Source organism: Trichomycterus rosablanca, chromosome 8, assembly GCF_030014385.1.
Source record: "Trichomycterus rosablanca isolate fTriRos1 chromosome 8, fTriRos1.hap1, whole genome shotgun sequence".
Taxonomy (NCBI): Eukaryota; Metazoa; Chordata; class Actinopteri; order Siluriformes; family Trichomycteridae; genus Trichomycterus; species Trichomycterus rosablanca.
The window spans coordinates 21,974,077-22,000,991 of NC_085995.1; the positions used below are offsets into that span (position 1 = coordinate 21,974,077).

Here is a 26,915-nt window from a genome sequence, read left to right on the forward strand (position 1 = left end):
GCCATCCGGCTGGGCTGGGCGGCTACATAAACAATGATTGGCCTATTGTTCATACAGGTAGGGAAAAGCCGGATAGGGACTGTATAACTGATGCAATTACGAACTCTGGTGGCTGGTGTCAGTTTGCTCTCCTCAATCCGGGCGGGGGTCAGCAACAGTAGAGAGAAGGCATAACGCAATTGGGTAAACTGGGGACCACCTCAAATTGTTGACAATTGCAAAACACCTAAAAAATACGTAAATATTGAAAGATCTACCTCCCCCTTGGTTTCGCTGTTTAATAAAACTATATGCAATTAATTTATTATAATAGTAATACTAATATAATAATAATAATAATAATAATAATAACAAATTGTGTGATTTAGGTAAACACAAAACAGACTATTGATCACAAAGAATAAATAAAACTAGTCACCCATAATGTTGTAGAGTAATTTCAAATAAATTAGATTTAGTTTAGTTAGTTTAATTATATGAAAATACTACGCTGTTTATTTTATTTTGTATAGTTTATTTTAAGCAAGTTCATTACCACTGTGATCCTGACCAGGATGAATCAATTAGTAAAAATAAAAATATAAAAAAATTTAAACCTTTTTTCAGGTACATGCTTTAAGTGAATGGATCCAGTGATGTAACAGATTACACCACCCACGTGAAACTGAGACCACCTGTTTTTTCATCTATAGCTGGCTTGCAGTAAAAACATATTAATGGCTTATTCGGAGCTTAACAAATTCACACAACTGATGAGATAAAAATGTGTAAAATAACTATATTTATGTGTGATGTGGTAGTAAAGGAAAGGAAAGAGAAAAAGAGTTTTGACGGCAGATCGGAAAAGATTTTGCAGAATTAAATTAAATTTACCGGATAACCGTCCCGTCCAGCTTTGCCCTGTTTAAATTAAAAAATAAGGTAGTACAATTTTTTCTTGAGGTATGTACAATAACAAATGTAAAAATGTAACAGAATATTTAAAAAGATACGTAATGCAGGTATTGATTTCAAGATTAAGAAACATTTATGGTTAGAGTATACCCAAATCTTATACATTTAATTATAATGTGAACAATTACATTGGATTTAATGTACACTACATGGCCAAAAGTATGTGTATGTGTACCCAAACAGTTATATCAATACTGAATATCTGAGTCATCTAATTTTACCATTTTATCCACACAGGGTTTTTGTGGTATTCTTTACCAGTCTAGCAAAGTTAAATCAGTCAAAGCTCATGTCTCTGGTATATACATTTAAATCCATATTGGTCATTTGTAAATAAGTGTGGACACCCCTGCTGTACTTTATAAATATCTCAAAACCACTGGGTAAAACCATTTCCACTGTTCTGGAAATAATTTGTATTGGATTTTGGAATTATTTATGTGCAGTAGCTTGAGCATTATTGTGGCTTATATCATTTTAGTTTAAAAGAAAGTTGGTTGGGGTTGAGGTTATGTCTCTGTGCATGTCATTCAAATTCTTCCACAAACTTTTAATTGTAGATGGCCATTGTTATGCTTAACATGTTTTTGTTGTCATTGGTTGTCACTTTAATTTGAATTCTTCTGAACTGAAAGCTCAAGAGCTGAGCCAGAACAATCAACAAACACATTTTAACTCTTTATTTCCTTTCTATATAACTTATTTCCAACTGTAGCATTATCTATAACCAGTGATCAGTTAAGTCCAATAGTGGTGTACTTTACACTATTTCAGGCAATTTTGGACATTACACGTGGTGATATTAGACTTGTGTGTGGCTGCTCAGCCAACTAAACATATTTAATAAAGCTCTTAACGTATAGCTGTTGCTTTCACAGGCAGATGAAAGTTAACAGGCAGGTGAAGCAACTGCAAAAGTGGAAAGCAACAAGCAAGGCAAACTGCAGAGAATCCAAATGTTATAAAAATGACTTGAAAATGACTGAACACCCCAGTTCAAATCTCGACTCTGCTACCGGTTGGCTGGGCACCATCTCATCTAGCAGGCATAACTGGCAGTGCCTGCAGCAGACACAAATTGCTCTGCTTGGGGGGGAAATGACCGGACCAAGTGGGTGGGGTCTTTAAACACTGTGCAAGGACCCTGGTTAGCAGACCGAGGCGCCTGTGCAGAAGCACCGCTAGGACTGCACACGCTTTGGAGGGCACGTGAGCAACAATATACCCTCCTTAAACGCAATCAGGGATCCACAGCAGAGGAGAAAATGCATAAATAAATAGAAAAAAAATGACTTGCTCCATTACTTGAACTGAACTGAATTAATAAAACAAGATTTAATATTGTAATGTTAGCAATGACATACACATTTTGTTACCAAGCGAAATAAACAGCAGGTTTCTAAGTGTGGGTATAGCAATGGGTGTGGCTAAAAAAAAAGCTAAACTGAACTAGACAGGCGTGCACATACTTTTGGCCATAAAAGTAAATAAAGCATAAATAAAGTTTACTTAACCTTTCTTGTGTGAATTTGCCATCATCATGTTTTGAGTTTTATTCAAAGACCACTTTAATTATTTCTCCAAATATTTCCAACTAGCAGAACATTACGAAGCAACTGTTTAATTTAAAGCAGAAATGCACATTGCATTCAGGTGTGAGAGCACAAAAAAAAAAAATACAACTGGATTGTTACTGATTTTCCGAACACAAGATTAAAAATAGAACCAATTACCCAAACAAAAATAAGCACAAACTTTCTCTGGTAACCAGAACCATCTTTAATCTTCAAACACACTCTGAGTGGATGTGTGTTTTCAGGTTTCTGCACGTGTGTGGCTTGGCTTCACTTCATTAAGAATGAGTACATGCTGTGTGCTGGCATGATATCCTAGCATGAGTTTTTTATGGCCTTAAGATAAACCTGATTGGTTTCATGCATCTAAGTCTGTCTAAATCTCACTGTTTACTTACCTCGAATACACCGAGTACACACATACCAACATCAATGTGGAATAAAAGACAGACATGAGAGCTACTTACTGGAGGACCTGTAAGAAATAAAACAGACATGGACAGGGATAGCCTGTGCTTAGTACTGTGTGTACATACACTCTGTACATACAATATCAAACAATTTAAAGAACACACACAGACAATTTCCACTCTCAGTTGGTAACAATAGCATGAGAATAATTAAAATCATGTACAGTGCAAATGTAATGTATTCCTGTAATCTAATTATGATTTTCTTTAACACACCAGACATGTTACTGTTTACTTTTTTAAACTACCTGCATGATCATTACATTTTCTGCCTAAAATAACATAAATAAATTAAAGCTTTCAAAGCTTTCTATTTTATAATAGAATCCTATGGAGAACCTCTCACCACCCAGTACAAAAAACACAATTGTTAGCCCTTATCCAACAAAATTAGACATATTTATTGTTTTTGTATTTATTTGACAATTATTTCCTTTTATTTGGTTTAGTAGTGTAGTGACTAAAATTCGTAATAAAAAAATACATTTTCATATGACACAGTAAGTGACCAGTGATGGCTAAATGCCCTGTCTGGCGTATATTCCTGCCTTGCGCCATATGTTTCCAGTTATGTTCCATACCCTACCATGACCTTGTTCAAGATTAAGCAGTTACTAAAGATAAATGAAAAACGAATAAATATAAGTTCAAAAACATCATGAAACATAATTCATGTGCTGTAATGATACACAAATGTTGTGTCCCAGCTGGCAACATGGATCATGACCTGGGTTCAATCCTTATCTCCTGTCACTGTCTGTAAGACTTTTTGTACATTATATGTCTGTGTGGATTTTCTCCAAGCATGTTAGTTTCTTGCCCCTTTCCAAAAGCATACAGAATGTGGATTTGCTCCTTTCCCAATTTCTTCTACAAACCTCATTTCCATAAAAAGTTGGGGCATTGTGAAAGAGACAATAAAAAGAACAATATGTGATTTGGTATTGAGTCTTTATTCCAATGATAAAAGTAGAAAGGTTTCCATTGTTTTACTGATCATCATCATTGTATTTTGTAAATCGAAACACATTTGGAATTTGATGACTGCAACACACTTCAAAAAATTTAAACAAAATAAGAGTAGAAAAGTTGATAGAATATTCAAGTTACAGCATTCCACAATAAGCAGGTGAATTGGTAACATGTGAGAGAATCATGATTGGGCATAAAAGGACGATTCACCAGTGAAGCTGTATTAACAGGCAATGATGGGTTGTGACCACTTTGTGCCAAACTACAGGGGGAAAGTGCCAATCAGTTTAAAAATGCATTCTTCAATGTAAGATTGTGAATATTTTAGTCTTTCACCATCTGCTGTTCATAATATTTTGAAACCACTGTTGAATGTGCGTGACCTTAGAGCATGAGAAACCATCATGCTTCTGTGATAAATAAAGCCACATGGGTTTAGGAATATTTCAGAAAACCATTGTCACTTATCACAGTCCACTTCTTCTATGGGCAGATGAATCCATGGTTTAGCTTGTTTTCAGTAAAAATGGACCATTTGAAAAATTGCAATAATTAGTGTCCTAAGTTCCCAAACCATTAAAAGTCTCATTATTAGGAACGACATGGGTGAACATGCCTCTGTCCCAACTTTTTGAAGTGTGTTGCAGGCATCAAGTTCTAAATGTTTATATGGAAATCTTTTTACTCTTATCAGTTAATTCAAGAGAATTAACAAATCAAAGATTTCTCTTTTTACTGGGTTTTACAAAACTTCCTAACCCACTTTTGTCACACTTACATGTTTCAGATCATCAAACTATTTTTAATATTAAACAAAGAAAGCCTGATTAAACACAAAATGCTTTTTTTTTTTTTTTATCATTTATTTAAGAAAAAATGCTGCCCTACTTGGCCCTTTTATCCACAAATTCAAAATTTGAAACAGTGGTTAACCCTCCCAGGAGTGGACAAAAGTTTACTAAGAACGCATTATCAACTCCTCCAGGAGGTCACAAAAGAACCCAGATGAATATATAAGAAACAGCAGATCCCACTTGCCTCAGTTCAAGGTACACAATTCCATAACAAGAAAGACACTTGGCAACCATGGGAGAGTTGCAAGGTGCAAACCACTGCTGATTAAAAACAACACATACAGTAGGCTTGTCTCATATTTGTATGCAAGCAAACCACCTCTAAATAGATCAAAAGAAAGAAAATAAAGGTTTTGTAGTGACTGAGTCCTGACTTGTATTCCTCCAATGGAGCTGAATTAAAACAATTCTGCACAGAACAGTGGGCCAAAATTTCTCCACAGTGATGAAAAAGACCTACCTCAAGTTATCGCAAGTGTTTGATTGCAGTTGCTACCTCCAAGGGTCCCACAAACAGTTATTATGATGGGGGTGGGAATTATTTTTTCACATACAGTGTATCACAAAAGTGAGTACACCCCTCACATTTCTGCAGATATTTAAGTATATCTTTTCATGGGACAACACTGACAAAATGACACTTTGACACAATGAAAAGTAGTCTGTGTGCAGCTTATATAACAGTGTAAATTTATTCTTCCCTCAAAATAACTCAATATACAGCCATTAATGTCTAAACCACAGGCAACAAAAGTGAGTACACCCCTTAGTGAAAGTTCCTGAAGTGTCAATATTTTGTGTGGCCACCATTATTTCCCAGAACTGCCTTAACTCTCCTGGGCATGGAGTTTACCAGAGCTTCACAGGTTGCCACTGGAATGCTTTTCCACTCCTCCATGACGACATCACGGAGCTGGCGGATATTCGAGACTTTGCGCTCCTCCACCTTCCGCTTGAGGATGCCCCAAAGATGTTCTATTGGGTTTAGGTCTGGAGACATGCTTGGCCAGTCCATCACCTTTACCCTCAGCCTCTTCAATAAAGCAGTGGTCGTCTTAGAGGTGTGTTTGGGGTCATTATCATGCTGGAACACTGCCCTGCGACCCAGTTTCCGGAGGGAGGGGATCATGCTCTGCTTCAGTATTTCACAGTACATATTGGAGTTCATGTGTCCCTCAATGAAATGTAACTCCCCAACACCTGCTGCACTCATGCAGCCCCAGACCATGGCATTCCCACCACCATGCTTGACTGTAGGCATGACACACTTATCTTTGTACTCCTCACCTGATTGCCGCCACACATGCTTGAGACCATCTGAACCAAACAAATTATTCTTGGTCTCATCAGACCATAAGACATGGTTCCAGTAATCCATGTCCTTTGTTGACATGTCTTCAGCAAACTGTTTGCGGGCTTTCTTGTGTAGAGACTTCAGAAGAGGCTTCCTTCTGGGGTGAAAGCCATGCAGACCAATTTGATGTAGTGTGCGGCGTATGGTCTGAGCACTGTCAGGCTGACCCCCCACCTTTTCAATCTCTGCAGCAATGCTGACTGCACTCCTGCGCCTATCTTTCAAAGACAGCAGTTGGATGTGACGCTGAGCACGTGCACTCAGCTTCTTTGGATGACCAACGCGAGGTCTGTTCTGAGTGGACCCTGCTCTTTTAAAACGCTGGATGATCTTGGCCACTGTGCTGCAGCTCAGTTTCAGGGTGTTGGCAATCTTCTTGTAGCCTTGGCCATCTTCATGTAGCGCAACAATTCGTCTTTTAAGATCCTCAGAGAGTTCTTTGCCATGAGGTGCCATGTTGGAACTTTCAGTGACCAGTATGAGAGAGTGTGAGAGCTGTACTACTAAATTGAACACACCTGCTCCCTATGCACACCTGAGACCTAGTAACACTAACGAGTCACATGACATTTTGGAGGGAAAATGACAAGCAGTGCTCAATTTGGACATTTAGGGGTGTAGTCTCTTAGGGGTGTACTCACTTTTGTTGCCGGTGGTTTAGACATTAATGGCTGTATATTGAGTTATTTTGAGGGAAGAATAAATTTACACTGTTATATAAGCTGCACACAGACTACTTTTCATTGTGTCAAAGTGTCATTTTGTCAGTGTTGTCCCATGAAAAGATATACTTAAATATCTGCAGAAATGTGAGGGGTGTACTCACTTTTGTGATACACTGTAGGTAATACAGGTTTTAAATAAATTTCAGTTAATGGAATGATCATTCAAAAGCTGCACTTTGTGTTTACTGGTGTTGTTATAAAATTATTATAAAATTATTTGAAAGATCTGAAACATTTAAATGTGACAAATTAGCAGAAATAGAAGTGTCTGGGAGTGAATGGATACATTTGTAGTTTCTGTGTGTGTGTTTTCCAGCATGTATCCTTTCTGCCCAGGCTACACTGGACTCACAGTTACCCTGACTATGCCAAAGCAGTTTGCTCAAAGCTGAAGAGACTTTCAGCGAAAATATGAGTCTGTGGAACAGTATTCATAATCCTACTGCACTCATTTCCAAACACTCGTAATAAGACGGAACACAAATAACTATCTTTGGAATTTGAGAGGGCATAAGGAAATCGTTTTCAGTTTAAATAATTAAATCCCATAGAGCAATGAATCAGATTTTACATGAACACATAAACAGTGTATGAACGAGAACAGAGAGATGGGGTTAAACACCTGGCACTATGGGCTGCTATGTTACTGTTCTCTGTTCTTTTTTTCTCTTTCTAATTAAGATGAAACACAAGACTGTTATTAGTGCTTCAGCTGTTATTCGTATCACCAAAAACATCTGACATGAAAAGATCCACGAAAATGAATTTATTTGGATAGTACCATATGTCACACAACAGTGCAATTTACTGTGAAATATTTTCTTTAATTTTCTTGAGCTTTCACTGGACTCTCTAATTTTACCAATATGCACAAGTTTTATTTATTTATTTATTTTTTCTTTCACATTAATTAAAAAAAGTGTCACAACCTGCAATCAATATCATTCACAACACTTCACCTCCTTTCAGACGGCCATTCTTAATGTTTCAAATTACCCAAATTCTAAGCACATTCTAAGCCCAAATTCTAACCACCTTTATATTCTAACTGGACCATTAATTTGGTGCACAGCATTGCACTTGTCAGTGTGCTTTTTCTATCTTGTTATTTTTGTCCAGCGTTTATTACAAACAAATCTCAAAATTCAGTTTAATTATTTTATTGTGTATACAGTGTATCACAAAAGTGAGTACACCCCTCACATTTCTGCAAATATTTCATTATATCTTTTCATGGGACAACACTATAGACATGAAACTTGGATATAACTTAGAGTAGTCAGTGTACAACTTGTATAGCAGTGTAGATTTACTGTCTTCTGAAAATAACTCAACACACAGCCATTAATGTCTAAATGGCTGGCAACATAAGTGAGTACACCCCACAGTGAACATGTCCAAATTGTGCCCAAAGTGTCAATATTTTGTGTGACCACCATTATTATCCAGCACTGCCTTAACCCTCCTGGGCATGGAATTCACTAGAGCTGCACAGGTTGCTACTGGAATCCTCTTCCACTCCTCCATGATGACATCACGGAGCTGGTGGATGTTAGACACCTTAAACTCCTCCACCTTCCACTTGAGGATGCGCCACAGGTGCTCAATTGGGTTTAGTCCATCACCTTTACCTTCAGCTTCCTCAGCAAGGCAGTTGTCATCTTGGAGGTTGTGTTTGGGGTCGTTATCCTGTTGGAAAACTGCCATGAGGCCCAGTTTTCGAAGGTAGGGGATCATGCTCTGTTTCAGAATGTCACAGTACATGTTGGAATTCATGTTTCCCTCAATGAACTGCAGCTCCCCAGTGCCAGCAACACTCATGCAGCCCAAGACCATGATGCTACCACCACCATGCTTGACTGTAGGCAAGATACAGTTGTCTTGGTACTTCTCACCAGGGCGCCGCCACACATGCTGGACACCATCTGAGCCAAACAAGTTTATCTTGGTCTCGTCAGACCACAGGGCATTCCAGTAATCCATGTTCTTGGACTGCTTGTCTTCAGCAAACTGTTTGCTGGCTTTCTTGTGCGTCAGCTTCCTTCTGGGATGACGACCATGCAGACCGAGTTGATGCAGTGTGCGGCGTATGGTCTGAGCACTGACAGGCTGACCTCCCACGTCTTCAACCTCTGCAGCAATGCTGGCAGCACTCATGTGTCTATTTTTTAAAGCCAACCTCTGGATATGACGCCGAACACGTGGACTCAACTTCTTTGGTCGACCCTGGCGAAGCCTGTTCCGAGTGGAACCTGTCCTGGAAAACCGCTGTATGACCTTGGCCACCATGCTGTAGCTCAGTTTCAGGGTGTTAGCAATCTTCTTATAGCCCAGGCCATCTTTGTGGAGAGCAACAATTCTATTTCTCACATCCTCAGAGAGTTCTTTGCCATGAGGTGCCATGTTGAATATCCAGTGGCCAGTATGAGAGAATTGTACCCAAAACACCAAATTTAACAGCCCTGCTCCCCATTTACACCTGGGACCTTGACACATGACACCAGGGAGGGACAACGACACATTTGGGCACAATTTGGACATGTTCACTGTGGGGTGTACTCACTTATGTTGCCAGCTATTTAGACATTAATGGCTTTGTGTTGAGTTATTTTCAGAAGACAGTAAATCTACACTGCTATACAAGCTGTACACTGACTACTCTAAGTTATATCCAAGTTTCATGTCTATAGTGTTGTCCCATGAAAAGATATAATCAAATATTTGCAAAAATGTGAGGGGTGTACTCACTTTTGTGATACACTGTATACTGTAGTATGGTAATTTGCCCTTGTGTTATATCATTTGTGTTTCATCTATTTTCTTCTTTTATGGTCATTTTTACTTGTGTTTACTTTGTTAGAATTAAGCTTAGTTTTGTGTCCTTGTTTATCTAGCGTGCGCAGTGTTAGGTTGTTCCTGGTGGTGGTGATTTAACTTCTTGTATATAATGTGTATTTTCACTGTAAATATACCACACTAGAGTTTGTAATCCTAGTGTTTCATTACACAAGGCATGCTTTGGATGAGTTACAAACCTTAGACATTAACATGCTGTTCTGAAATTTGACGTATGTCACAGGAGAAATAAAGATTAAATTTTCAATATTTAGTAGTCCAGTTTTGATAAGCCTATGCCCACTGTAGTTAACGATAACCCATACTTGGATTACAAGAATTTTATCCAAGGTCTTCTGCTATTGTACCTCATCTAAGGGCAGTTGTAGCCTAGTGGTGAAGGTACTGGATTAATAATGAAAATGTTGCTGGTCAAGTTGCCACTGTTGGGCCCTTAGCCCTCAGTTACTTAGACAAAATACTGTCACAGTACTGTAAGTCACTTTGGATAAAAGAATCTGCTCAATGCCGAAAATGTAAATGCTTTCTTACATACTAGGATTGAGAAAAAGTGATTATTTAGCCTTGCTGTCAGCTGAAACCCACTCAGCCATTTTCCATTGGTTTCTATTTTCCACCTCAGAACCAAGTGTTTATACTTATAACTGCCACTCATTTAATGTTTGCTTGCATTATTTAATGTAAACTTTAAAAAGTGCCAGGAGACCAGAATTTTCTGACATACTCAAACCAGCTTGTCTGGTACCAATAATCATGCTATGGTCAAAGTCACACAGTTAGAAATAACTTGTTTCACTCATGATGAAATCTGAATAACTGCATTATCTGAATACAGCATTCTTTTGATCTTTTTCCTAGAAGCTTAGCTGGTGGCCTTTTATCTCCTGCAGTGGGCTGCCATGTGATGTTTATCCTGGGCACAGTAGCAACGGTTGTTGGAGTGGCAATCATTTTATTTTTCTGTTCATGGAGTTCCCTACCTTTGGTTACCCGTAGAAAGCTGTTGGTTGCCACTGGCATGTGGACTGAGTAGTTGGGATAGGTGGTAACTCTTCTTAGTGGTCATTTAGTTCAGTGAGAGCTGCCTACCTTTGCTGTGATTCGCTGGGCTTAGCCTATGCTTATGTCATTGTGGGGCAAACATTTTTTATCTTTCTCCTTCTGGGCGAGCACGCAGAGTGTGAAGTCCCCTAATCTGACTAATGTGCTTGAATATCTGATCTGTATCACCAGTATTGATATTTTTTAGCTATTTATTAGCTTATTAGTTATAATTTTCACATTTTTTGTTTGTAGCACTTTAGCCACAGTGTTGTTCCACCATTATTGATTATCCTGAATTTGGTTTATATACAATCCCAAGCATTTAAGAGTTAAGAGCCCTTAAGTTTAACTGCTGTGTACAGAGATCCTTTTATGGGACAACACTAAATCTCAGTATTTCAACTCAATATTAAATGTAATATGTAAAGCAAAGTATTTTTTTATCAAGATATGTAAAACTTACCAGGATCTCCTCTTCTTCCCATCCTGCCACGCTTCCCAGGAGGACCTAAAATAAAATAAAAAAACATCACTTTTACAGGCAAAATGTTAAAACATCATGTGCTGTTAGTCCTGTTTTGTGGGCTTTTACTCAGTTACATTCGGAGACCCTGAAGCCCCAAGGCCAAGCTTTGGGTCACTGTCATGTTGAAAGGTGAACTGTCGCCCCAGTCTGAGTTTGTGTGCTGTCATGTTTCGTCATGTTTCGTAAACAGGCTTGGTAGGCATATAAGGTGTGCGATAGGCTGTCTGCACATATATTCTCCCTCGTTGCTGTCATAGGTAAAAGTACCATGGGTAAAAATGTCTTCCCTGGGGTGGACGGGATCTTCCAGCAAGACAATGAGACATGTCACACGGCTAGAAATGTCTCACACTGGTTGGAAGAGCATGACAAAGACTTCCAGGTACTACCCTGACCCCCTTGAACTCAATTGAGCATCTCTGCGACCACCTCGATCGTCGTGTTCACTCTATGGATCCTCTCCACGCACCCTCCAGCAGCTGTGGGATGCACTGCAGTCAGCATGGCCCCAGATACCTGTGACAACCTACCAGGACCTTATTGAGTCACTCTCAGCCCATTTAGCTTCTGTCTGTGCTGCACACGACGGTTACTCTGGATATTAACTTGTGGTCATAATAATGTGATTTGACTGTGTATTATCTAGGTGATATGCACTGCTATGGCCAGAGAGAATTTTTCTTAAGTTGTCCTAAACACACCATTTAGCAAACTTTAAGTGGGTTGTCAAATGACTTTATACAATAGTGGCTTCTGTCTTACCATTATGCCAAAATTGCCTGATTTATGGAGTGATGCAGAGTTGGTTGTCCATCCAATTAGTTCTTCCTTCTCTGCACAGCCCATTTAGAGAGACCATTAAGTTCTTTCTTGCCTGGATGCACGTTGCTTGGCTGGTGATGCCAAGCTTCTTGTATTTTGGACTTAATGAGACCACCGTGGTCCTGGAAAGAATTTAGCTACGGTTTTATATCCTTACCTAGGTCCAGGTGTTCACATTGCGATTGGTATACAACTAAGTTCTAGAGACATCTTAAGTATATTTTAAGAGGATGCACAATTTTAAGTGCCACAGCAAAGGGTTAAATACTTTTGTAATTGTAAAAGAAAGTGAAAACTGTACATGCAGACACATATGAGGTGCAGAATACAACTGAATAGCAAAAAGAGTGAGACTCACGTCTCACACCGAATTACTGCTCTGTGCATGTGTAGTACATTTTATTAAAATGTGCAACCGAAAGCATAAACCATTAGCCATTAGCCGTCGGGGGCCAAGCACCTCTTTTCCTCTGGTTAAAAGATTAACATGACCCTGCCTCGTTCCTCTGGGCTAAATCACTACCATCGGCTGGTCTACATCACCTCACTTCCTCTCATAACCTCCACAGGAGTGTGAAATAGGAACCATACCTGAAATGGAAAGCCAGGGCCACTGGAATGCTAATGAGCCGAGCTCTGGTTGCACATATTTTTCCTGTGTTTGCATGATTGTTGTTATTGTTTTAGGCTAATCAGCTCCTGCTGTTCTAAGTCCCCTCTACCCCCTATGGCCAGGAAAGAGTACTTTACTTTTATTGTTCTTTTAAACATGGAATGGTTTTTAAACTTGGACCAAAAAGTTGGACCTGAAAACATGGTTTGGGATTGTCTACTATTTAATACGGAGATTCAATTTGATGAGCACTTCCTTTTGATCGGGTTTTTGAAATTTAAGTCCAGGCAGCAACATCTGTAAGCAGCAGAGCAGCTAGTGTCATCTGTGTAGTCGTACAAATCAGGCTAGTTCGTCCATACCCATTACAATGTACATAGCTGTTGGTTCTTTGCTGTGGTTGCAAAGAAGAAAAGCCAAAAAGTGATCAAATGCTAAAAGAAAAATTGCCTGGGAGGCGAAATTTTATCAAAAAAACACCACTAAACTACTTAGCTTGATAGCTAATGAAATGGTAGCTGTTATCGGGACCATTTTAGCAAGATAATGGAGTATGTTTTGTGTGGTTGTACTTAGATCTTTGGTCAATTGTGCATGACCAAAGAAGCAAAAACTACTTTTGCAGCTATTCTAATTGCAATTTTTGTGGGTGAAATACCGTCAAATAACAAGAGGTATGAGGTATCTTCAAAAAGTTTCCACACTTTTATATTTTCATTGAAAATGGTGAGGACGGGAGGAGTAGTATTTGGTCGTGTCTGAGAGACTGAGAGAGAGCTTATAGTCCGGATTTAGCACCATCAAATTTTCACCTTTTTGGACCACTCAAAGAAGCTATAAGGGGAAGAAGATTATCATGTGATGATTATGATGTGAAAGCAGTGGTGCATCAGTGGCTACACGCTCAACCAAAAACATTTTTTGCTGATGGTATTAAAAAGTTGGTATGACATTGCATCTGAAGGTGACTATGTAGAAAAGTGATGTCATTTGTTTTTAAAATTCTTAATAAATAGAGTTAAAAAAGTGCGGATACTTTTTTTAATGCATTTTCTCCCTTTTTCGCCCGATTTTTACTGTGTCCAATTTTTACCCAATAGCGTTATGCTTTCCTCTCTACTGGTGCTGACCCCCGCCCCGATTGAGGAGAACGAGACTGTCACACGCCCCCTCCGACACGTGTGCCGTAGCTGACTGCATCTTTTCACCTGCACGAGGCAAGTTCATATGCCAATCAGCTCTGTGCATGGAGAGCCACATCCTGTTCAGCATTATTCCTCGACTGTGCAGACGCCATCAACCAGCCAGCAGAGGTCATAATTCGCTCAGTTATGAGGAGCCCGGTCCGGCTCATCCTACTCTATGAACTACCTATGAACTACCTATGAATTACCAATCATTGTTCATGCAGCTGCCCAGCCGGATGGCAGAGCTGAGATTCAATACGATGTATTAGAAATCCCAGCTCTGGTGTGCTAGCGTGTTTTACTGCTGCGCCACCTGAGCGGCTTAAAAGTGTGGAAACTTTTTGAAGAACCCTCATAACATGGTGTATGTTTAAGCCATCCAGCATGCATCATCCTAGCTGTTATCTCTGTGCTGTGTTGCACAAGGCCCAGGCACAAACAAAACCACAGTGTACAAGCATAGAGCCACCAAGGCATCAGAACAAAATTAAGCCTCTCTGCAACAAGAGCTTTCCTATTTGAAAAGCTACTCTTTAGCCATCACTTTTGGTCTCTTCCTCAAGCATGATCATAAGACAGCAAAACACGCCTGGAGGGGGCATAAACTCTTCTTTTCTGTGTAGATCAGCACACAGATGTTCAAGATTGGATTTTTTGGTATGAAAAATTAGGAATGCAGGGCCAGTTAGCTTTCTGAAACCTCCAGCTACTGATGGCTAGGACTGCTTGAACTAGTGACTTTGGGATAATGAGGCAAACCAACTAAATGTTTATATAGACCATATGACCATCTCACAAAGACAACTGAAAATGTGTCTTGCAATTGAAATGATGACAATTTCTCCTAAAACCTATTGCTGACCCTTTTATTTAATGTACATTAAAATACTGTTTTGATTTAAACTTACTTAAAATCTTTTAAAGGTTCATTTTGGGAAGATTTTCTAAATAAATTCTACATAAACATTCACTTCACTCTTTAATTGTGCATTTATTGACCTATAAAACTCAAAACGAATCGAATCATGTTTCATCACTATATATTTACACCTCAAGATCTTCAAGATCCACTTAGTGCGCAGGACACACAAATCCGACTTAGCTCATGTTTCCCCGTCACTATTCCTACTGCTCCTCTGCTTGACCTTTCTCTCTCGGAGGCCTCTATCCTTTGGTCTTCCCGTCCTGCTATCGGGATGATGGATGTACGTTCCAGCGTATATATACGATGACACAGGAACTGCCACTTTGCCCACATAGTGAACATTGCTCTATGCGGCTGTAGCTTTCAACTACACTTGTTTACTGTGCCAACTGGTGTATCCTTACACCCATCACATCCCCCAACCCTCCCCTCAAGCCGACAACACAGGTATAAATACATCCTTGTGGTACAGATGCCCTTCCTAAGCCACAGTCATAAACACTGCAGAGGGAAGGAAGGGATTGCAGTGGTGATGGCTCAATACTGCAGGCCAACACACATTCAAGCAAGATAAATGAGGGACAGCAGTTTCTCTCTCTCTCTCTTTCTCTGTGTGTGTGTGTGTGTGTGTGTGTGTGTGTGTATTTTATGTACTAGAACTTACTGTGTTTTTATTTTTTATTTTAAATATTAAGTTTTAGTGTGGTTACGTAATGTGTATTTATTTATTAGAACTATTTAGTGGTAAATTATACAAAAATAAATAAATATACAATATAATCTTTAATTGAACAAAACCTCACAAACATGAACACAAAGTCATTATTTTTAATAACCATGGCAAAGAACAGTAACTCTCTTGTATTTTTGCATTGCAGTTCTAACATTAACTGCAGTGAGTGTTTCTTATTTTAATTTAAGGTTTTGTATCTGTTTATATTTAAGAATAAAACACTTTTGAATGTAACTGACCTTTGAGACCTCAGATGGCACTGCATGAGAAACTATCAAGCTACTGTGTTAAATATAGCAGCAAGGGCTCAGATGTTTAAAACACAGTCTAGCAGTGCATTAAGAAATACATTCTGAATCTTTATTACACAAACAGAAAGTCGAATATAAATTCTATGCAGAAAAGCTATAAAGCAGAAACACCCCAGAATTCCAAAGCTTATCTCCAACAGACAACAGACAAAACACCCTGGACAGGTCGCCGGTCCATCACACACAAACACTAGGGCAATTTCGTATCTCCAGTTAACCTGACTGCATGTCTTTGGACTGTGGGAGGAAACCGGAGCACCCGGAGGAAACCCTCATGTACATGGAAGAATACCCAACTCCACACAGAAAGGACCAAGAACACTCTACCTGCAAATCGAACTCAGAATCTTCTTGCTGTGAGGCGACAGTGCTACCCATCGAGCCACAGTGCCACCCCCTGTAAATTGCAAATTTAAACACTATTAAATCTAATTACACCCTATTAAAAGTCAACAACAAACAGTCCCAGGTCACTACACACTCTAGATTTTGCACTGTTTTGTTAATAAAACAAAAAATTCAGACCACACTGACCAGTGTCTGTACTGTATGTACATAAAAATCCATCCAAGCATATGTGTGCATTTTAATGTTAAGTCATGCGGAAGTGTTTGGCCTAACAGTGTGTTAGTTCAGTGTGTTAGTTCAGTGTGTAAGTTCGTTCAACTCCCAAGAAAAACGCTCAAGGGCCCCCTCACACCAGTCGCCCCGCAGCAAAACGTTTCCACGTGTTTGTTGACACTAGAAGTGGTGGTGTTTGTGAACAGTGGGCTCCAGCACCACATGTTGGGTGGTACAGCCGTTACAGGGTCATTACTATGGTCAATGGTGAGCTTAAATGGCTAAGAGGATGTTTAACCATAAATCAGATCGAGTCAGCATGACGATGGCTTCAGGCTGTTTCAGCACTTTCTCTAGGGGGCTATTATATTGCCCGTATTAACCACCAGCACATGCGTGTTTTCATACACTCCCTGCTTTAGCTGTGTCACATTCTTCTGCATTTCTTAGCTCTTATTGTTCATGTTGTTTTGCAATCTAACTTATGGACAAACCATAAGAATAAGAACACACCAGATTTACACTATGTCCAAAATGTTGTGAACACCTGACCATAAGTTTGCTGGACATTGTATTCTAAAACCGTAGACATTAATAAGGAGTTGCCCCTACTTCCTTTTTTGTGCAATGGACAGCTTCCTTTCTGCTGGGAAGGCTTTCCACAAGATTGTACAATGTGTCTGTTGGAAGTGATGTTGAATGAGAAGACCTGACTTGCAATAAATGTTCCAATTCATCCCAAAAGTTTTCCATTCATCCCAAAGCTTGTGCAGACCACTGAACTTTTTTATGGACTTTGCTTTTGTGCACAGGGGCAAAGTCATGCTGGAGCAGGAAAAGTTCCAAAACTTGAAAGTATGGGAGTTAGAAGCATATAATTTATTTTACAAAAAAAGTTAGGACAGTATGGAAAATACAAATAAAAATGCAGTGTTTCTTACATTTACTTTAACTTTTATTTTATTGCAGACAGTGTGATTCCAACATATTTCATATTTTATCAGCTTCATTTTATTTGTTGACTTTTCTGCATTTTAGGCCTACTTTAATCAAGCGGTCACAAAAAAAAGGTTGGGACGGTAAAGCATTTACCACTTTGTAATCTTGCCATTCCCTCTCACAACACTTTTTTGCACTTTTGGCTTTTGAGCTTGTTACTGATAAGTCTGGATAATCATTGTCTATCTAAGGTCTGGAGCATTTCTTTTAAAAAGATTTGGAATACTGATTTGTCTCACCACAATACATGTTTCCACTGTGTGATGGTCCATCCTAGATGCTTCTGAGCTCAGAGAGCTCAACGCCACCTCTGTACATGGTTAACATAAGGCTTCTTTTTGCTCAATAGAGTTATAAGAGGCATTTGTGAATACTGTATGAATACTCCATATTGTAATGCTTTGCTTGACAAAGGTTTGCCAAAGTAATCTCTTGCCCATGTGGTTATATCAGCTATTGATGAATGATGGTTCTTAATACAGTGCCGTCTGAAGAATCAGAGATCACGGGTGTTCAGCTTAGGCTTGCGCTCTTGTTCTTTACATTGTGAAAGTTCCTTGAATTATTGACATTTACGTTTGCGGCATTTAGCAGACACTTTTATTCAAAGCACCTTACAGTTATCACTATGTACAATTCAAGCAACTGAGGGTAAAGGACCTTGCTCAGGGGCCCAACTGTGACAACTTGGCAATAGTGGTGCTTGAACCGGCAACCTTATGATTACTAGTCCAGTACCTAAACCACCAAGCCACCGCTGCCCTATTTAATTATATTAATAATGATATTTTTACCTCATTACTAGGCTTAAAACCACAGGGACAGTGGTAGCCTAGTGGGTAGAGTTTTGGGCTATCAACCGGAAGATTGGCGGCTCAAATCCATGCTCTGCTATGCAGCCACTGTTGGGTCCTTGAGCAAGGCCTTTAACCCTGTCTGCTCCAGGGGCGCCGTACAATGGCTGACCCTGCGCTCTGACCCCAGCTTCCAAACAAGCTGGGATATGCGAAAAAAGAATTTCATTGTACTGTACACCTGTATATGTATATGAGACAAATAAAGTATATCTAAATGGCTTCTATCCCAACTTTTTTGGAATGTTTTACAGGCTCGAAATGCAGGAATGGATGTATATAAGTTAAGCAGCAGACAAAACATGAAATATCTTGGGTTTATATTGTCTGCTATGAAATACAAATTAAAGTAATTGTTAGAAACACTAAATAAAAATCTAAGTAAATGTTAGAAACAGTGAATTAATTTTATTTGCATTTTCCACACTGTCCCAACTTTTTCTGATTCTGGGTTGTATAGAACTGATTTTGTATACCTCTTAGCAATGGCTGTGGTTGACCACCTGGACTCAATAATTGGGAAAAGTGTTCACATACTTATGGCTATGTGGATAGTATATCTGATGAAGTAAAAGTGGAGCTGCCAGTTTATCTCATTTATCAGTACACTAAGATGCCGGTGTTTTTGGCAAATACTCAGTATCCAGTCAGCTAAATGTATGTAAATACTGCAAGCCAAATGGCAAATTAGTCCTTACTTTTTTACTTCTTCACATGAGGAATGGGTATTGTTGCATAACATGGTTAGAAGCAGTTGTTAAAAATAAATGAATGAATAAATTACTCAACTATTAGGCACATACTGTTACTGTAGAATAATATAGAGCAGAATAGAAGAAAGACTGTAATCTGGGCATGTAATAAACTGGCTAATTTAATACTGAATGATCCTAAACACCTAATTTTCTTGAATAATTATTTGCAGTTACTTTATGCCTTAGTGGAGATTAACAGATGAAAACGCATTAGTCCCACGATCCAAATAAGGCCATGTAAAGTTCAGATGGTAGACACTCTTAGCCTGTAGTGTTTTTCCATAGTATCTGTTATAAATTGAGCTTTCACACTGTCCAAATGAATCATAGTTCTATATAAAAGGGTGTTTATTGCTTTTCTCTAAATAATTATGCTTGTGGAAAAGTCAAGTGTATGGTACAGCGTGGAACTCAAGAGCAGCTCTGGGTAATTCAAAGAGGCCGATAAGGGGCTATGTAGATCCCTGAGCTGAGTTGAGGGGAAGCAGATGAATGTGCAGGTGGTCCTCATTCTGTGATTACACACTCGAGTCCTGGCTCTATAAAATACAGACCAGGCAATGGGATGTTTTGAAAATCTTCAGAAGTTTGCCCAAAAAGTAAGCTTAGCAATGGGGTAAAAATGCATTTAAGGATTACTAGAACTAGAGGGCTCACAGCGATCCTCAGGAAAGTCTGTAGAAAGCTTACATACACTCACATACTTGCTATTTTTAGCGTGTAAATCTAAATAAAGGTAAATTACCTACATACAAACATATGTTAATGTTTTTTATAATAATAATATTACTACTGATAATAACAATGGCATGGTCAAGCTGTGTAAGCTTAATTTTGCTATTTGACAGATCCAGATCTTGGTTTGACAAAGCACTTATTAGTGTTTCACACAGATAATCTTGTGTCTCTGTTTCTTGGTTCCTCAGGAGGATAAGATTTGAGTTTTAGTCTTATTAAAAACCCAATAATATAAAACAATTGTAAAGCTCAATGTAATTTCTTAACAAAGTACAGAGCATTGTGACATAAATTAAAATTTTTTATTACCAAGCCACAGTGTAGCATGAAATAAGTAAGTCAAATAAATGTAATTATTAATATACTATCAAGTTTCATGAAAACACAGCAAACAGCATGTGCAGGCACAGCAAAAGGGCGAGACTGTGGGAAAGGCAGGAACAGCAATGGCTAGGGGTGCCATGGCACAAGAGGCACCATTCTGCCAATTTACTTATCAGATGAATAAATGGGATAAACTATTTTTTTGTGTGCGCAACAGTTAGACAAAATAATTACTAAGTCTTATTAAATAGATGTCACTCCTCTTGCACTTACGGATGAAGCACTGTGTGACATGCAAAGTCTCGAGAAACTGGGTCTCAGCATTACTGACTGCAGAGAAAGGGTTATTATAACCAAATTTACAAGAATCCAGATTTCAGCACTGATCTGTGGTTATTGTGGACAAACCAACTGTAACCCTAATCAGGATGAAGCATTTTATAAATAAATAATTTATATGCTGCAATTATAAATAAAGAACTAAAGAACAGCATGGAAGGGGCTAACAAAGCATGCAGAGAAACAGATGGACTACAGTCAGTAACTGTAGAACTACTTTACAAAGTGCTTCGATATGGTAAGTGGAGCTGATAAAATGGACAGTGTGTGTAGAAACAAGGAGGTGGTTTTAATGTTATTGCTGATCGGAATATATTGCAAGCAGGAATATGATATTAGGAGTATAATATCATTTAGATATTAATTATATATACTTCATTATAAGGTTTATCTAATGTGAGGCCTGATTTTGATTTTCCTGTTTTTGCTCAAGTTCAGTCCATCCATATTATTTTCATTATTAGTCATCATACAAACCTGAAACATGTCAAAACCATCTTTCATCCTGAAGGCAATAACATGCTTTTAATGTCACAATAAATACAAGTATGAGCAACAGAAATTTTTCATATAAGCATGACACTTTAATAGCCAGCTTTCAAACAATGCACAAGCCCAGAAAACTGCACACATCTGTGTCTTAAGGCAGCCAGACTCTGAGACCAACATGCCCAGTCTTAAACCTTCAGTGATTGAAGCTTGCAGAACCACACCAGATTGTGAGCCTCTCTAGCTTCAGATCGTTCTGTGCTACCAAACGATTTACACCTCTAATGGTCTAAACCACTATTCCAAGTGCAACTAAAGCCAGACACTCTGTATTTTATCAGAATACTGAGAGACATAGGACAATATAAAGTGAAAGGTTTTAAATATTTAATGGAAATGTTTAGTTGTACAGCTTGGTCATAAAGGGGTGGGTAGTAAAATAAGGCTCAAGGCTTTGTGTAATTCTTATTATTTTATTTTTGTTAGTATTAATAATAAGGTAAAATATCTAGAGAATGGTGAAACATAAATGATGATACATAACTGTTTTTAAAACAATGTAATCAAAGCAATTCTATTGAAAGTTTTAAAGCCTCGAGAAAATAGCTTCTAAACACTTGTAACTGGATGGTTTACATTTCTCTTGCTATGTTTCTTTACAGACATTACAGACCCCAAAAACCTTCAATATCTTGCATGTCAAAATAATATAGAAAAAACAGGTGCTGTAGTTGAACATGTAACCACTATAGCCAAAACTCCACTCTATTTACCTTTAAGGTACTGTCCTAACTACTAAGGTTGGAAGTTTGAATTGCAAAACTCATGGGGGGGTGTTTATTGCTTGAACTGGATTGTACCTCTTTAATAACAACAATAGTAATAGAGTGTCTTAAAAAGTATTCAGCCCCTAACCATCTTTTGTACAGCCTGTAATTTATATTGATTTGAATGTAAATCTTGCTTTTTTAAATCATGCAAAAACAGACCACATGCTGTGATAAATTACAGGTCTCAGGACTCAATATAAGGTCTCAGGACTCTTACTGGGCCATTAATTTTCCAGTCCTGACCACTTTGCCTGTCCATGGTGCTAAAAAATAACATTAACATAATATGATGCTAAAACCACCGTATTTCACAGTTGGCAGGTTATCACCTGGCTGATGTTCTTTGTTAGATCTTTGCCACAGTAACTAACTTTTTTTATTAAACCACAAGACTTTATTCCACTTTGTTGGGAAAGCCTTCTGAATACTGTTTTTTCAGTTAGGTTTTTTTTCCTATCAACTTTGCAAATCACCCTTTTGTGTAACACCATGAATGTTGTACTATGATAATTTAACAGTGCACTTAGTTGCACAGACTCACTCACTCACTCACTTTTGTTAACCGCTTATCCAATTAGGGTCACGGGGGGTGCTGGAGCCTATCCCAGCTTTTCAATGAGCGTAAGGCACACAGTAACACCCTGGACGGGGCACCAGTCCATCACAGGGCAGACACACACATACACACACACCCATTCACCTATAGGGCAATTCAGTGTCTTTAATTAACATGACTGCATGTTTTTGGACTGTGGGAGGAAACCGAAGATCCCAGAGAAAACCCACACAGACACGTGGAGAACATGCAAACTCCACACAGAAAGGACCCGGACCGCCCCGCCTGGAGATCGACCTTCGTGCTGTGAGGCGACAGTGCTACCCACCGATTTGCGACTCACTTCTGCAAATCAAAGAAAAGGCTGGTGTCACTGTAACAATTCTAATAAGCACCCTTGTTCCCTTAGCTACACCGACCCAGGCAGTGTGACTGTAGTTTCTTCCTATCTTCTTTAGTTTAGAAAGAGTTAAAACTGAGAATCAACAGAACAGTAGCACTAAAGAATTAGAATAGAAGAAGCTTGAAATGAATTTTAACATAACATCTAACTGTGACAACTACCATTAATGATCACACAGAAAGTGAGATTTACAGAATGGTAAACAAAAAAAAAAAAAAAATGCTGCATTTTATAATCGTTGATGCTTAGTTACCATAAAAAAGCCTGTTTAGATGTGGGTCTATAAAGCGTAAAGACAATTGTATAAACAGGATAATATACTTCAAATGCACATTATCGGACTTGGAGACCCCAGGCTGTGTTACATTACATTTCCTTTGCCTGGACTGTTCTTCACTTGTAAGAGGATGGTTCTGTTAATGTAAATGACTGGTATAATTAAGAAGCATTTTCAGTCTCCTGAAAACAAAAAGGTAATACATCTCTGTAACTAGTTTAAAGTGAAAACAGTCCACAGAAACAGTAGATTGGCTTGTGGATGTATACCTGTGCCAAGCACCAGTTACTCAACAACAGATTTTCTTTGCTTTTCCTCCAAACTAAATTCTCCAGAACAAATTTATACTTTCCATCTGTTGACTTATATTCAGCTGTTAAAGAGAATGTGAGAACTATCAACAATAATTAATTAGATTTTATGCTTAATTACTTTTTAATCAAAATCAATACAATGTTGTGGGTTTTTTATAGAAACTTGATTCTTGCAGCAAGAAATCCAGATGGGAGTGTAAAGATGTTTTATTGCTTAAGAAGGTATAGCTTCCAAAACTCCTGCTGCTAACACAGCCTGCTTCAAGTCAAAGATTGGCAAAAAATTTTATCCTTTGGAAATGTCTTACTACATGAATTTGTGATCCAAGGTACAGTAATAAATACAGACAGACTGCAATGAAAGATGAATATTTAATAGTGCCTTAATCAACAGAGAAATTTGACAATAGGATAATTAAGAATTACACACTATATGGACACAAGTTTTGGGACTTCCCTCCTAGTTATTAAATTCATGTGTTTCAGCCACAGCAATTGCTAACAGGTGTAATAAATCAATTATACACAGAAAATTATATGCAAAATAAGAACATTTGGCAGAATTGCTACTACACTTGTGTGGACATCCTGCAAAATAGTGCAATAGCATGTAAGCTTTTAAACTATAGTTAAATAATATAGCAAACTGTTATATTATGAGATACAAGGTACACTAGTAATACTATTGCAATAATACACAATGATATGACCTTTAGCTAGCTAGTGTTAAGAATGCTTTTAGTAGCTTTTAATAGTAGTTACTATGATGTAATGCAGGGGGTTGGTATAAGATTTTTTATGTTGTACTAATATTAAGAAGATAATAATTAAGATGCCTTCATTTGACTTTAGAACCCCCCGGAACCCTTTCTGGAAGCTTTATACAGGTCTCCAATCATTTAGAAGGGATGGTAGGCCAACCAATAATTCAGTTTTCCAAGTCTTAAATAAAAGAGGAACTCCACTTAATATTCTTCACCCCCTGAACCTCCTATAAATGTTTTATAATCATAAAATCTAGTTTTGTACTGGGTGCATTGTTGAAGCTTTACTTTATCCTGTTGCTGCTGGTGCTTCTGGTGATCTTATAGTTTCCTTAAGTAGGCAGAATGCATGGGGGCAAATTCCTGGCCTATGTAAATATTATCCAAAAACAATCTTCGTACTTTAGGTTGCAGCTGAATTTGTAAAGATGCCCCATGTTACTTTGTTGTTATACAATCATGTAAAGCAATCATTAAACGTAAGATACTCAATGATCTAATGAATAGCTTTGTCCAAACAAATCCATCCATATATCAATATTAGAAATTTTTTTTCTATCAGGGGTTCCAGTTGTGCGCTTCTTATACCCAGTTATAAACCTTAATGCGCTGGCCTTTAATAGAAAAGCTTTCTTACCCAGGAGGGCTCCCATGAATTCCAGCTTTGTAAAGATTATGACTAACAGCTTTGTTTAGACCAGGTCATGGATGAGATTTTATTCTGTTCTGTGTGAATTTCTGTTGCTACATTGGGTTATTAAGCAACAATGTTGTGTTTTGATTCGTGACATTGGCTGCCGGCTGTAATTTATTCTTGATCATGGTCTCGCCCCTGCCAGGTAAGTATCTGTAATTTATTCTGTGATTATTCAACCCCTTGTAAGTTTAAATGATTGTTGTCTTTTTTTTATGTATATCGAATCAGATGTACAATAACAAATGTGCTACTAGATTTTAATGAGACTTTAAATGAAGTTGGGTTGTTAATATTTTTTTCTTTTGCATACAATTGTTTAAATATATTTGTAAATGTCTTTGGATATTTAAACCACCTATGTACGCAGCAAAACAATTGTGAACCTTCAGAGGAAAGTTGATCTGAAAAATTTTTTGCAAAGTTTCCTTCCAAGATCTAATCTTACATTGTTGAGAGAGTGGTTTGAAATTTAGAACAGAAAAGCTGATTCATACAAAGCTGTCAGAAACATTAAACCTGTGACATTATGCAAACTGCTCCTTGAATCTGACTGATCACAGAGCAAAAAAACTCTGGAAAATAACAAGGTCGAGGAAACTGAGGTTTGCGATGATTATGTTTACGCTATCCAATCAAGAAGAAATAGGAATTTAGGACTAAAAGTGTAGACAGGAAAGAGGACACTGCCAGCATGGATGCAAAGATGAAACTGCAAAGAGATGTCATTTATCAAATCTATGCTCAGCTTTCAACATTAATCTCCCACACCAGAAACTTTTTTACAGTGCAGTACAGTAACATTGTTAACTCAAACATATGAGTGAATTACTGTGTAATAAGTAGTGTGTGACATACAACACTGATATCTATTAACTTACATGGTCTTTGATACCATATTCATACCAAGAGCTATTAGTGTTGCCTGCAATTTTCAGTTTTTTTTTTTTTTTTTTTCAAAACAGAGTTTGAATAAAAAAACTTTACCTTGCATAAAAGTTTTTCCAGCACTACTGTTGGAACAATTTGTCATCATTAAAACCCTGCACCATGAAACATACTATTAGGTTACCTAAGCTTTAACACTTCAAATGTATCACTCTGTTCAATTTAAATAATAATTATAGTAAACGAAGTACAGTAGTGTTTATCATATTCTTACTATTCACTGATGATGAGTTGTAGTTATATATGTCTGCTCATGTTGCTAGTTTAGATCAGAACAAAATGCATTGTCATGTATGAATTCATGACTTGGACAGCTGCCTGCATGCCTCATGCCTTTTACATGAGTGACCCTGATGTCCTTAGGAAAGCAGCTGCACTGTCTCCTTACCCCAAGATTTGAAGGGTGCCCTCCATGCTCCCTCTGTGATAGATGTGGAGTTAAAAGTGAAAGACACTGCTGTGTTTGATTAAGTTATTTGCTTTCTATATCCCAGACCAAAGGATATTCCCCTGCTGCTGTGTTCTATCAAAAAATTTGGATTGTGGTGAGCAGATCTTAGAGCAGAGTTTATCTCCTCACATGATCATTTATTTTAGTGCTGTGTCCAGACCAGATTAACATTTAAAATAAAATGTTTATAAGCACTTGCACATCTTATTATGCATCAACATAGTGTTTATCAAATTTTTGTACATCTACATTTTTCACTACACTTTTTCATACCCTAGGTTTATTCTGGGAACTGACAAACTATACACACAAAATGGCCTGAAAATATTGACAGAGTTGTAATGGTATTTATTGATGCTTTTTTTGCAAATGCTTTTTTGACCAAATGAGCACAAATTCCAAAAGTCAAACTCCAGAATATTATAAAAAACCTCCCCAATAGATAAGTGGTAGTTGTGGCTGTGCCTGTCCACCAAAATGTATCAGGCATGTCCTGTAGTTCCTATGAGTTCAAAGCAACATGATCTTTAGGCTAAAGAAACAATAATGAGCTATGACAATATTATATTATATTGTTTAGAGCCTAAGTTTTTCTTCTCAGTACTCCTGGCAAAACTTTACATCTTTGCAGACAGTCTATACTGACTACAACCACTTGTGCAGTCCCATGTGAAGTCTTTAGTTTAATCCTATTCATTA

At 38.0% G+C, this 26,915-nt stretch overlaps 1 protein-coding gene across 1 annotated transcript in view; it reads right to left on the reverse strand.

The window, feature by feature from the left end:
* Positions 1-1,806: 1,806 nt before the first annotated feature.
* LOC134318698 (collagen alpha-1(XXIII) chain-like) overlaps positions 1,807-26,915 on the reverse strand; it is a 121,736-nt gene continuing 96,627 nt past the window's right edge. The window contains exons 3-5 of the mRNA XM_062999633.1: positions 11,267-11,311; positions 2,927-3,003; positions 1,807-1,863 (exon numbers count right to left, since the gene is read on the reverse strand). Of these exons, the coding sequence (XP_062855703.1) occupies positions 1,807-1,863; positions 2,927-3,003; positions 11,267-11,311 (179 nt within the window). The remainder of the gene's footprint in view (positions 1,864-2,926; positions 3,004-11,266; positions 11,312-26,915) is intronic.